This window comes from Gopherus flavomarginatus, chromosome 7, assembly GCF_025201925.1.
Source record: "Gopherus flavomarginatus isolate rGopFla2 chromosome 7, rGopFla2.mat.asm, whole genome shotgun sequence".
NCBI classification, from domain to species: domain Eukaryota; kingdom Metazoa; phylum Chordata; order Testudines; family Testudinidae; genus Gopherus; species Gopherus flavomarginatus.
Genome location: NC_066623.1, coordinates 52,447,378 through 52,461,403, shown reverse-complemented (window position 1 = coordinate 52,461,403; position 14,026 = coordinate 52,447,378). Strand labels below are relative to the sequence as shown.

Sequence of the window (14,026 nt, the reverse complement as noted above, 5' to 3'; positions counted from 1 at the left end):
CGGCCCACTCCCGCAGCATTTCAGTAGTATGCTCCGACCAAAGTTCAAACTCCTCTTCCCCATCAAATAACCTTAACTTACGACAAGAGTTTGACGTAGCATAGGCCAACACAATCTTTTCCAATATATGCCCCAGTGCTTTTGCCCAATCATAGGCTGAGTCTGCCGCCCCTGAGCTAGAGGCTGCAGGACTGGGGCCCAACAAACCCGACATATTAGCCATTATACAAACAGTAGTTTCCTCAAAATATAAACATCATTATTTCCCAATACAGTGGAACACTCAACAAGTGCTTGCGAGGGGTACTGACCCAGGGATCCCGGACGAGCCCCCAAAAATGTAACCCTTCTGCCCCTCTAGTTGGCAGCAACAAGGGCCGGGTTCAGTATCCAGGGGTTCCGTTTCAGTAACACAATGCATAACCGGCTCGAGCCCCCACCCAGTGACCTGGGACACTCACATACCACACCCCCCTGGGCGCCTCTAGGAGGCAATACTTCCCCTCTCGCAAGCACGGAGTCTGAGTGTAGCAAAATCTTTTTTAATAAAGGAAGGAATCAATGCGGCATCCCATTGGAGAAACACCACAAACAGGGTTATAACACAAACCATAAACAAAAACCCACCTCCAAGTACGTTTGGCACTGTCCTTTTTCCGCTTAGGGTTTTAAGTCCAATCACCCCAAAGTCCAACAACCCAAAAGTCTCTGGTCAATGCCACCCCAGAGTTCGAGAGTCTATCTGTAGAGGTCCCTCCCCCCAGCCTGGGTAGAAAGGGGCACCTTACGTGGTCCAGGGCCAACTGCCCTGCCTCTCCGTGGGTTCTGCTTCCGCCTTCTCCACGAACTGCTCCGCTTCACCAGCCGCCCCACTCTGCTCCTCCAGCCGTCCTCAGGAACTGCTCCGCTCCACCAGCTGCTCTGCTCCATGAGCTGCTCTGCAAAACTGCTCGGCTCTGCTCACTCTGTGGGCCGCTCCACCCGTCCCGCAGCTACTCCGCTCTGCCAGCCGCTCTGCTGCCACCAGCTGTCCCGTGATCCGCTCCAGCCGTCCCCACAACTGCTCCACTCCGCCAGCTGCTCTGTTCCACAGCATATCTTCAGGCTCCCCCACTAGCTAGCACAATGCTCAGTGCTCTCAGCTAAGTCATTTCAGCTTTTTTGTGATTTCAACTCTTAGTGATCTCAGCTCTTAGTGGGGGAGCCCCAGTGCTAGTGCACCATTAGCCCAAAGTGCATTCAGCTCAGTAACCTGTATTTAGATTCTTGAGGGAATAAAAAAATCAACTCTGACATTCCACAGTGGAGAGAGGAGGAGGTGCAACTGGTGCTTCTGGCTCCACAAGGAGCCTGCACCACCAGGCACAGATACCTGTCCCCAGCCTCTCTACTTCACTGGGTTTTGGAACCCATGACCCTTGTCTAGCAAGTACCACCCAACTGAGGGTGAGTCATTTGTCACCAAGCAGTCCCACCGCTCAGCAATCTGGGATAGGGTAGGCGTGTCTATGCAAATAAACTCTCTGACATTCTTTCCACCAGATGTCAGGGTAGAGCTTATCCTGACTCTGCTTACAATCCTAAAGACATTCTCCCTGCCAGGGCAGCCCATGGCGCCATGGTCAGGGGGATACCATGCAGCAGTACAGAGGCACACACTGCTGGCTGGCAGGGGAGCACCACAAATTCACAGAGGCGACACACATGGGGGGTGCCCAGATTTCTCTCTGCTTCTGCCCCATGGAATAGGGAGGGGGGACAAGTGGTGACACAGATACTGCTCTCCTCACTCCACAGATTGCTCCATGCCGCTCCCTAGGGGTCTGTGAAAAGGAGGAGAGTGAAGAGCAACATCAAGCACTCCATGCATCCAGGTCACTTCCCCACCTGGAACGTGCTGCAAAGCGAGCATCGGAAGCTGCTGCCCTTCCCTTACGCAGCCCAGGTGGGGAAAGTAACCTGGATTCAGATAGCCCTGACACTGCTCCTCGCTCACAGCCCCTTAGGGGGACACAGAGGAGCAGCATTTGAGGGGGGAGCGAGCAGCAATGCCAGCCGCTCCTTGCATCCAGGTCGGTTTCCCCACATGGGTGCAGGGGTTAGGGGTATGTGGACGAGTGAAGAGGTCAGGAGTACAGAAGGAACAGTGCAGCACAAAGTAAGGGTGGCAGTATACCATATACCATGCCACCCTTATTTCTCTGCTGCTGCTGACAGTGGCACTGCCTTCAGAGCTAGGTGCCCAGCCAGCAGCCACCACTCGTCAGCCGCCCAGCCAGTTCTTAATTTGTGCAGGGGCTTGCTGGGGCTCAGTCCCAGCACCTCTTTCAATACAAATAAAGCACTGAGGGAGGCAGCGGGGGTTGTGGGGTGGGGAGCCTGTGGGGGCCGGGGGGGTGAGGAGCCCACAGGGGCATGGGGCAATGGGGTGCATCACCATGCCCATGGGGTCCAGGAACATCAAAGTACAAGTTCCGTTGTGCCCATGGTGCCATTTTCCCTATGGCTGGCCCTACTTCCTGCCCTGAAAAATCCTTGCTATTGCAGCAGCAATACAAATTTTAACATACGTATTAACCTTTGTCCTTTACTGGGCTGCAGAAATTCCAACTACTTCATCATTTATTTCCCTGCCATACTCCAGCTTAAGCTCCTACAATGCAAGGTACTGAAGGAGTTCTAGAGAGCAACTTTGACACTAACTTTGACACTAACTAACTTCGTCAGATGCATCTGACGAAGTGGGTATTCACCCACGAAAGCTCATGCTCCAAAACCTCTGTTAGTCTATAAGGTGCCACAGGATTCTTTGCTGCTTTGACACTAACGTGACTCTCTCCTGATACAGGAAAGCATGGTCCAGAGGGTGGCAATCATTGGAGCTGGGTCCAGTGGACTGGCCTCCATCAAGTGCTGTCTGGATGAGGGGCTGGAGCCCACCTGCTTTGAGCAAAGTCATGACATCGGGGGCCTCTGGAGGTTCACAGTGAGTGGGATTTCCCTATCCAGTGACTTCTTAACAAGGTGTTTATTTTGGACCAGGCTATGTGTTGCTTTGAATATTACCATAGTTTACATTCGCAGCCAAGGAAGAGGCTGTACCCATGGACCTAGGCACATTTTCAGACTAGATTTGGCTTTCCTTTCTGACTTCACGAGGATAAGGAGATGAAACAACAAGAGCCATAGTCTCTGGCATACACATATCTACTCTTCCCCAGTAAAGTCATTACTTACACTGGAGCAATGCACCAGAGTCTGGAAATCAGGTGTATCCAGTCCCTCAATAACATCATTATAGAGACAGAGATATGAGGAGATTGAAGGCTTGTCTACATGAGGAAATTGACCAGAGTAGCTACTGCAGAAAAAAACATTCTAGAATAGCTCCCCATGTGGACACACGTAGGATATGTCTACACTACAGGATTATTCCGATTTTGCAGAAACCGGTATTTGGAAACAGATTATATAAAGTTGAGTGCATGCAGCCACACTAAGCACATTAATTCGGCGGTGTGCATCCGTGTACCGAGGCAAGCGTCGATTTCCGAAACGTTGCACTGTGGGTAGCTATCCCATAGCTATCCCATAGTTCCCACAGTCTCCACCACCCATTGGAATTCTGGGTTGAGATCCCAGTGCATGATGGGGCAAAAACAGTGTTGCAGGTGATTCTGGGTAAATGTCGTCACTCAATCCATCCTCCGTGAAAGCCATGGCAGACAATCATTTCGGGCCCTTTTCCCTAGATTGCCCGGGCAGATGTCATAGCATGGCAACCATGGAGCTTGTTTAGCCTTTTTTCACTCTCACCGTATGTGTACTGGATGCTGGTGACAGAGGTGGTACTGCAGTGCTACACAGCAGCATTCACTTGCCTTTGCAAGGTAGCAGAGATGGTTACCAGCCCTATTGCAGCGTCTGCTTCTTTGGAAATTGGTGATGATGGTTACCAGCCCTATTGCACCGTCTGCTGCTTTGGAAATTGGTAATGACGGTTATTGTACTGTCTGCTGCTGTCATGGGTGCTCCTGGCTGGCCTCGCTGAGGTCAGCCGGGGGTGCATGGACAAAAATGGGAATGACTCCACAGGTCATTCCCTTCTTTACGTTTTGTCTAAAAGTAGAGTCAGTCCTGCCTAGAATATGGGGCAAGCCTAATAAAGAACCAGAGAGGACAGCCGCTCCGGGTCAAAGCCCCAGACATCCCTCAGAAATGATGAGCTGCATGCCATTCTAGGGGGTGCCCCTGCAACAACCCCACCCATTGCTTCCCTCCTCCCACACCCCTCCTTGGGCTACCGTGGCAGTTATCCCCCCATTTGTGTGATGAAGTAATAAAGAATGCAGGAATAAGAAACATTGACTTTTTATTGAGATAAAAAGAGGGGGAGGCAGCCTCCAGCTGCTGTGATATTCCAGGCAGGACTGAATCTCCATTAGTCATTAAAGCATGCGGGGTAGAGGAGCGCAGCCTCCAGCTTCTACGATATTCCAGACAGGACTGAATCTCCAGGAGACAAAACTTAAAGAAGCTTTGCCCAGGAGCCCCCGGCTGACCTCACCGAGGCCAGTCAGGAGCACTTACAGGATGATGATGACAACGGTTATCAGTCCTATTGCACCATCTGCCATTGAGAGGAGAGGAGGGGATGCTTCTGTTTAGTGCTGCAGCACCCCATCTACCAGCAGCATGCAGTAGACATATGATGACACTGAAAAAAGGAGAGAAACGATTTTTTTCCCTTTTTTTTCATGTGGGGGAGGAGGAGTAAATTGACAACATATACCCTGAACCACTCGCAACAATGTTTTTGACCCTACAGGCATTGGGAGCTCAGCCAAGAATGCAAATGCTTTTCGGAGACTGCGAGAACTGTGGGATAGCTCGAGTCCTCAGTCCTCCCTCCCTCCCTCCAAGAGCATCTATTTGATTCTTTGGCTTTCCGTTACGCTTGTTACGCAGCACTGTGCTGAGTCCCTGCTGTGGCTTCTGTCTATCATAGCCTTGGATATTTTTTCAAATGCTTTGTCATTTCGTCTTTTGGAATGGAGTTCTGATAGAACAGATTTGTCTCCCCATACAGCGATCAGATCCAGTATCTCCTATACAGTCCATGCTGGAGCTCTTTTTGGATTCTGGGACTGCATGGTCACCCATGCTGATCGGTGCTCCACGCTGGGCAAACAGGAAATGAAATTGAAAAGTTCGCGAGGCTTTCCCTGTCTACCTGGTCAGTGCATCCAAGTTCAGATTGCTGTCCAGAGCAGTCACAATGGTGCATTGTGGGATAGCGCCCGGAGGCCAATACCGTCGAATTGCGGCCACACTAACCCTAATCCGACATGGCAATACCGATTTCAGCACTACTCCCCTCGTCGGGGAGGATTACAGATACTGGTATTAAGAGCCCTTTATATCGATATAAAGGGCTTCGTTGTGTGGACGGGTGCAGGGTTAATTCGGTTAACGCTGCTAAATTTGGTATAAACGCGTAGTGTAGACAGGCCTCACTCTGGAATAAGCATGTCTGGTTTGTTTTTGTTGTTGGGTTTTTGTTTGTTTTCTGTGTTATCTGAATCCACTTTGGAAGTGGATTAAGCTAAACCAGGAAAGGCACTCTTCTTCCAAAATAAGAGTGTCCACATAGAGAGTTATTCCAGAACAGCTATAGCTCTTCAAATTCATAGATTCATAGACTCTAGGACTGGAAGAGACCTTGAGAGGTCATCAAGTCCAGTCCCCTGCCCTCATGGCAGGACCAAATACTGTCTAGACCATCCCTGATAGACATTTATCTAACCTACTCTTAAATATCTCCACAGATGGAGATTCCACAACCTCCCTAGGCAATTTATTCCAGTGTTTAACTGCCCTGACAGTTAGGAACTTTTTCCTAATGTCCAACCTAAATCTCCCTTGCTGCAGTTCAAGCCCATTGCTTCTTATTCTATCATTAGAGGCTAAGGTGAACAAGTTTTCTCCCTCCTCCTGATGACACCCTTTTAGATACCTGAAAACTGCTATCATGTCCCCTCTCAGTCTTCTCTTTTCCAAACTAAATAAACCCAGTTCTTTCAGCCTTCCTTCATAGGTCATGTTCTCAAGAACTTTAATCATTCTTGTTGCTCTTCTCTGGACTCTCTCCAGTTTCCCCACATCTTGCTTGAAATGCGGTGCCCAGAACTGGACACAATACTCCAGTTGAGGCCTAACCAGCGCAGAGTAGAGTGGAAGAATGACTTCTCGTGTCTTGTTTACAACACAGCTGTTAATGCATCCCAGAATCACGTTTGCTTTTTTTGCAACAGTATCACACTGTTGATTCATATTTAGCTTGTGGTCCACTATGACCCCTAGATCTCTTTCTGCCATACTCCTTCCTAGACAGTCTCTTCCCATTCTGTATGTGTGAAACTGATTCTTCCTTCCTAAGTGGAGCACTTTGCATTTGTCTTTATTGAAGTTCATCTGGTTTACCTCAGACCATTTCTCCAATTTGTCCAGATCATTTTGAATTTTGACCCTGTCCTCCAAAGCAGTTGCAATCCCTCCCAATTTGGTATTGTCTGCAAACTTAATAAGCGTACTTTCTATGCCAACGTCTAAGTCGTTGATGAAGGTATTGAACAGAGTCGGTCCCAAAACAAACCCCTGCGGAACTCCACTTGTTATACCTTTCCAGCAGGATTGGGAGCCATTAATAACTACTCTCTGAGTACGGTTATCCAGCCAGTTATGCACCCACCTTATAGTAGCCCCATCTAAATTATATTTGCCTAGTTTATCGATAAGGATATCATGTGAGACCATATCAAATGCCTTACTAAAGTCTAGGTATACCACATCCACCAATTCTCCCTTATCCACAAGACTCGTTATCCTATCAAAGAAAGCTATCAGATTGGTGTGACACAATTTGTTCTTTACAAATCCATGCTGGCTATTCCCTATCACCTTACCACCTTCCAAGTGTCTGCAGATGATTTCTTTAATTACTTGCTCCATTATCTTCCCTGGCACAGAAGTTAAACTAACTGGTCTGTAGTTTCCTGGGTTGTTTTTTTTCCCCTTTTTATAGATGGGCACTATATTTGTCCTTTTCCAGTCTTCTGGAATCTCTCCCGTCTCCCATGACTTTCCAAAGATAATAGCTAGAGGCTCAGATACCTCCTCGATTAACTCCTTGAGTATTCTAGGATGCATTTCATCAGGCCCTGGTGACTTGCAGGCATCTAACTTTTCTCAGTGATTTTTAACTACCTCTTTTTTTATTTTATCTTCTAAACCTACCCCCTTCCCATAAGCATTCACTATGTTAGACATTCCTTCAGACTTCTCAGTGAAGACCGAAACAAAGGAGTCATTAAGCATCGCTGCCATTTCCAAGTTTCTTGTTACTGTTTCTCCCTCCTCACTGAGCAGTGGGCCTACCCTGTCCTTGGTCTTCCTCTTGCTTCTAATGTATTGATAAAAAGTCTTCTTGTTTCCCTTTATTCTCATAGCTAGTTTGAGCTCATTTTGTGCCTTTGCCTTTCTAATCTTGCCCCTGCATTCCTGTGTTATTTCCCTATATTCATCCTTTGTAATCTGACCTAGTTTCCATTTTTTATATGACTCCTTTTTATTTTGTAGGTCATGCAAGATCTCGTGGTTAAGCCAAGGTGGTCTTTTGCCACATTTTCTGTCTTTCCTACCCATCCGAATAGCTTGCTTTTGGGCCCTTAATAGTGTCCCTTTGAAAAACTGCCAACTCTCCTCAGTTGTTTTTCCCCTTAGTCTTGATTCCCATGGGACCTTACCTATCAGCTATCTCAGCTTACCAAAATCCACCTTCCTGAAATCCATTGTCTCTATTTTGCTGTACTCCCTTCTACCCTTCCTTAGAATTGCAAACTCTATGATTTCATGATCACTTTCACCCAAGCTTCCTTCTACTTTCAAATTCTCAACGAGTTCCTCCCTATTTGTTAAAATCAAGTCTAGAACAGCTTCCCCCCTAGTAGCTTTTTCAACCTTCTGAAATAAAAAGTTGTCTGCAATGCAATCCAGGAACTTATTGGATAGTCTGTGCCCCATGGTGTTATTTTCCCAACATATATCTGAATAGTTGAAGTGCCCCATCACCACCAAATCTTGGGTTTTGGATGATTTTGTTAGTTGTTTTAAAAAAAGCCTCATCCACTTCTTCCACCTGGTTAGGTGGCCTGTAGTAGACTCCTAGCATGACATCACCCTTGTTTTTTACCCCTTTTATCCTAACCCAGAGACTCTCAACACTTCCGTCTCCTATGTCCATTTCCACCTCAGTCCAAGTGTGTACATTTTTAATATATAAGGCAACACTTCCTCCCGTTTTCCCTTGTCTATCCTTCCTGAGCAAACTATACCCATCCACACCAACATTCCAATCATGTGTATTATCCCACCAAGTTTCAGTGATGCCAATAATGTCATAGTTGTATTTATTTATTAGCACTTCCAGTTCTTCCTGCTTATTACCCATACTTCTTGCATTTGTATAGAGGCATCTAAGATACTGGTTTGATCTTGCCTCCCAGCTTTGCCCTGACCCTCCTTCCTCTCTGCCATTATAGCCCACGCTCCCTCTTGTTTCCGACCCATCTCCCAGGTCTTCATGTTCCCCACTTACCTGTGAGCTTTGCTCACCTGTCCCCGTCGAACCTAGTTTAAAGCCCTCCTCACTAGGTTAGCCAGTCTGTGTGCAAATAGGGTCTTTCCCCTCCTCGAAAGGTGAATGCCATCTGTGCCTAGCAGTCCTTCCTTGAATAGCATCCCATGCTCGAGGAAGCCAAAGCCCTTCTGGCGACACCATCTTCGCAGCCAGGCATTCACCTCCATGATGCATCTGTCTCTGCCCAGGCCCCTACCTTTGACAGGAAGAATCGAAGAGAATACCACCTGCATTCCAAACTCCTTCACCTGCACTCCCAGAGCCCTATAGTCACTCTTGATCCACTCAGCGTCACACCTCGCAGTATCATTTGTACCCACATGGATGAGTAGCATGGGGTAGTAGTCAGAAGGCAGGATAATCCGCGACAATGCCTCTGTAACATTTCGGATACGGGCCCTCAGCAGGCAGCATACCTCCCGAGATGAAATGCCAGGGCGACAGATGGGCGCCTCCGTCCCCCTCAGCAGACAGTCTCCGACCACCACTACCCTACGTTTCCTATTTTCAGTGGTGGAAGCAGACCTCTCAGCCTTAGGGGTATGAGGCTTCTCCCTTACTGTAGGGGATGATTCCTTCTCTCCTGTATCAAGAAGAGCATAACGGTTACCTTTTACCACGGCGGGAGGGTTCGCAGCAGGGGTGGAGCACTGCCCGCTGCCAGAAGTAACCAGCTGCCAGTGTCCACCCTGAGCCATCTCCTTCTCCACCAGTGGTGTGTCAGCAGTACTATGAACTGGGACAGCTACCTCAGCTGTCTCCACATGGACACTGTCCAGGAATTGCTCGTGGATGCGGATGCTCCTCAACCTAGCCACCTCCTCTTGTAGCTCTCTCATCTGCTGCCTGAGAGATTCCACCAGTAGGCACCTTTCACATTGGATGCCCCCCCCAGCCTGGATATCAGTAAGTGGAAATTGCAAGTTACAGTCTTTGCAAAACCACACCAGTATCTGGGTAGAAGCTTCCATGCTCTGGTGCTCTGTCTGGCTACAGGTGCAGGTGGAGGAGACAGAAGCAGTGCTGCCACAGGTGTTGTGGGTCTTTCTAACCATTGTAAGCCTTCCTCTGTCAAACTCCCTCTCAAACTCCCCTGTCTGCAGCTCCCTGTCTGCTCTGCTCTGCTTTAAAGAGAAAGGTTTTGGATGTAGTTTGGTTTATAGGTTTTCAAGGGATTAACGGGTCACGGATAGGACTGACAAGGGACCCCCGCTCCCTTCCTACTCCCCTTCTAAACTCCCTTGCGAAACTCCCTGTTAGCAGCCCTTGTTCACCTTATTCTGGAATAACTTCCCAGTGTAGACAAGTCCGGAGGTGATGGTGTGGGACCCATGTGTCTGTTCTGTGTACCAGTGGGCTGTTTAACCCTGCTCTGATGAACCAAATCAAGTAAACCCCTCTCAGTCAGTCATTTTTGGAAAACATGGTTGCATATTTTGCATCTGACACAGGAAGCGGGGAGGATCTGTGTCTACAGATCGGTGATAACCAACACCTCCAAGGAGATGATGTGTTTCAGCGACTTCCCCTTCCCAGAGGATTTCCCCAACTACATGAACCACTCCAGGCTCCTGGAGTATTTCAGAATGTACGCCAAGCACTTCGGCCTTCTCAGATACATACGCTTCAAGGTAAGAAGGTAGTCAAAGGTTTGTGTGTGTGCGGTGCTGCAGTTGACATGCCAGGCCTTCAGGTCTGGCCAAGCAACGTTTGGTGCAGGACCCAAAGAGGTGTGGGGACAAAGACGGCTGAACATTTAATGTCACCTTTGTGCTCCCCGAATCCTGGAGTTAGCCAGGCTGGCAGTCTGACCCCCACTGCTAGTGAGAGGAGACTCAAGGCTGCCCTAATATATGGTGGCTGGTGACAGGTCACACCTCTCAGCTATCCTTTTCAGCTCCTTAGCATCATTATCTTGGTGCAAAGGGGCTGGAGCAGGGGTCTTGCATATTTACAGAAGAAAGAAATATCCGTACCTCCATGCTTACCTGAGCACTGAGACCCAGATTCTCAAAGGTCGGTAGATGCCTAACTCCCAGTGGGATTTAGGACCCCAGGTATCTTCGGGGATCTGAGTCTAACCGTTCACACATGGAACCGGTTTACTATAAAGAACAATCCATAATAATGTTTTGATTTTCATGTGGTTTCCTGTAAGACCACAGTTCAAAGTATAAGGAAACGCCCAGATTTCTCCACCACTGGCCAGTGGGATGTTGTCACTGAGACTGATGGGACGGTTGAGTCGGCCGTTTTTGACGCTGTTATGGTTTGCAGTGGCCATTATGCAGAGCCCCATTTACCACTGGATTCTTTCCCTGGTAAGTCCTGCATTTATGGTTGAATTTATTACAGAAAGCCGCACGGCACGTGGGGTGAAATTCAGCCCTGGTGAAGCCGTCTGTGGCAGGATGAATTCCAGCATTAGTGAATAAGGTGAATTCACATATGGACTGGAATACGACTCGCTGTGTGCTTCCCTACAGTGCCCTGCCTGTGTCCTTCTGATCTGCCTAGAAGAGATGGTCTCTGTAGTAAGAGGGTATTTTATTCCTAAGGTCCTTTCAGCACTTGCCTCGTTAATGAGACTGCCAATGAGGTTATTAATTAGCCCCAGCTGTGAGGGTGGTTTAATGTGATGCAAGTGAAGCACAAACTGAAACTGACTGCCTGAGTATGACATAGCTGAGAAGAGCTAATACGCAACTTCCCAGATCTACAGAGAGAAAGCATATAGCTTTGCAACTAAGGAGAAAATCAGTCTGACCCATTTTCCCTGAGTTTTCTGCCAGCCTCACTTTGGGAAGCCCCACCTTTAGAATCCCCGGGGGAGGGTGGGGGGGGAGGCTTCAGAGCCCCTTAAAGGAAGGCAATTGGCGGCACCTTCTCTCATGACAAGATGAAAATCTAGAGGGCCAGATCCTCAGCTGGTGTAAATTGGTGTAGCTATTGAAGTCCATGGAGCTATGATGATTTATATCAGCTGAGGACCTAGCACAGAATTAGCAAAATATTCTGACAGATGATGATGGAAAGCACTAATATATAAGAAAAACAATGAGGAGTCCAGTGGCACCTTAAAGACTAACAAATTTATTTGGGCATAAGCTTCATGGGTAAAAAAAAAACCACTTCCATCTGAAGAAGTGGGGTTTTTTACCCACGAAAGCCTATGCTCAAATAAATCTGTTTTTCTTTAAGGTGCCACCGGACTCCTTGTTGTTTTTATGGATACAGACTAACACAGCTACCCCTCTGATACTAATATGTAAGCTAAGACAATTCATTGTTATTATTTGTATGTATTTCATGATCTCTGCAAACTCCCATGCCTGAGCTGAACCTGCTCCACACTAGAGGAGCATGAGGAAAATGAAACATTGATGTCAACATATTAGCAACTCCAGATTTAAAAAGGTGGCATTTTCTTGACATAGGAATAAAAACCAATGGGCCCAGAGGATAGGATATTGGATCCTCTCAGAGTATTCAGGCTCCACACATCACCCAGTGAAGTCAAGACTCCTATTGATCTCAAGTGCACTTGAATCTGACATTAAGGAAAAATGGTGGACACGAAGTGGGAAGATTAAAGTAATTAAACTGGAATTAAGGGTCAAAAGCAATGCTGTCCAGGTGGAATTGTCTCAATGAAACAAGCACATTTATCTAATGGCAGGAGATGCTCCCTGTTTTTTTCACAGGTATAGAAAATCACTTTAGAGGCCAGTACCTCCACAGCTGGGAATACAAAGACTCTGCCAGTTTCCAAGGGAAGAGAGTCCTTGTGCTCGGTGTTGGGAATTCTGGAGGAGATATCGCCGTGGAGATCAGTCGGGTGGCTGCTCAGGTACAGCTCTGGGATGGTGTAGAGATTTGGGAGTCTGAGTTTCTCCTGCACACACAGTGTCACTTTGGGGTGGCTATAATAATAGTCCAACGGACCACAAGCAAAGGCAGATCAGATCCTGGGGAGCACCAGCCATGCTGATTGTGGTTTCTCTCTGAACACTATAACTACAATATCTACTGTTTCTACTTGTATAGTGAGTTGCCCCAAGTACACATGCCACCCTTTTGAAAGCGGAACGTATGCAATTGGCAAAGAATTCTAAGTAGATCAGAGGTTCCTGGACAGAAAGCACCTCTTCCTGTGACCACCAGTCATCCCCTCCCTGCCAGTTTTCTTCCTTTAATTCCACCATCCGTTTTTACTCCATCTCACACTGGTCTCCACCTACCCAGTTCCATTTCCAAAGTAGCTTTGCTGTTTCCAGATCAGCCACATGCATCCTGGCACCTTCAGGTCCTACATGTCCCCCAAAATCCTTCATGTAGGCTGCCAAGGAGCCTTCTTTGAAAGAAATGGAAAGCAGGATGTTGAAAAGGTTTCACTGATAGTCCTGCGCTCATGAGTAGGACCTGGGACTATTCTCCCACCCATCCCCCAAGTCAGGAAACATAGCTAGTATCTTGAGGTCTTCAAAAACCCTAATTACTGCCCATGGAAAGTGCCTCAGGAAGGATGCCAGACAATATTAGAATGACATGAACAAACTAGCAGCCGAGGACATGCTGAGATTAGGCATTGCAAAGTGCACGGAGGTTCAGATCAAAAGCTATAAAAAGATACACTTCAGTTTCCTGGACTGTTCTGCAAATCAGTTCAGCAGATAAATTGGTGGTTTTGCAGCCACTAGGAGCCAGAGAGAGAGACACTGTGAACTGACTTGTTCATCTGGATCCTAGTTCCTTGCCCCAATCTCCTTATCTTGGGATATTCTGGTTAGCTCTTTACCCTTCCATGCTGAAGGCCTCCTAGCAAACATGCAAGATATGATTTGACAGTGGGAACAAAAAACGGAACCCAAATTCCCAGGCAATACGTTTCTCAGGCCTCAATTATTTTCCAGGTGTTTCTCAGCACCAGAAGTGGCACGTGGGTGATTAGTCGTATTTCAGACCATGGCTTCCCTGTTGACATGATGCTCACCACTCGCTTTCACAACTGTCTCGAAAACTTCCTCCCATCAGCCCTCATGAGATGGCTAAGGCTGAAGAAGTTCAATACATGGTTTGACCATGCAAATTATGGCTTGATTCCTCAGAAAAGGTGCTTTCTTTGTTTTCTGTGTAAATCTCCCGTTTCATTTGGGGAATAATTACAGACTAGCAAAGCCCTACATTGCCTTGCTCATAGGCAGTTCTAGTTTAGGGATTAACACCTATCTGCCAATGGTGGCAATTTTTCACATTTGTTTCCATGTCATACTTTTGTGTGAATTGATCCTTCCCAGTAAGATTGACAGCTGCCCCTTCTGGATAACA

At 47.5% G+C, this 14,026-nt stretch overlaps 1 protein-coding gene across 3 annotated transcripts in view; it reads left to right on the top strand.

The window, feature by feature from the left end:
- Window positions 1-14,026, top strand: part of LOC127055812 (dimethylaniline monooxygenase [N-oxide-forming] 4-like) — a 56,016-nt gene that overhangs the window by 15,224 nt on the left and 26,766 nt on the right. For 2 of the 3 annotated variants that reach the window (XM_050963234.1, XM_050963235.1), the window contains 5 exons: window positions 2,849-2,986; window positions 10,150-10,329; window positions 10,857-11,019; window positions 12,403-12,548; window positions 13,612-13,811. In XM_050963234.1, coding sequence (XP_050819191.1) covers window positions 2,855-2,986; window positions 10,150-10,329; window positions 10,857-11,019; window positions 12,403-12,548; window positions 13,612-13,811 — 821 coding nt within the window. In that variant the 5' untranslated portion in view covers window positions 2,849-2,854. Of the gene's footprint in view, window positions 1-2,848; window positions 3,025-10,149; window positions 10,330-10,856; window positions 11,020-12,402; window positions 12,549-13,611; window positions 13,812-14,026 lie in introns of those variants that run through there. The other variant, XM_050963236.1, reaches the window with a different exon arrangement.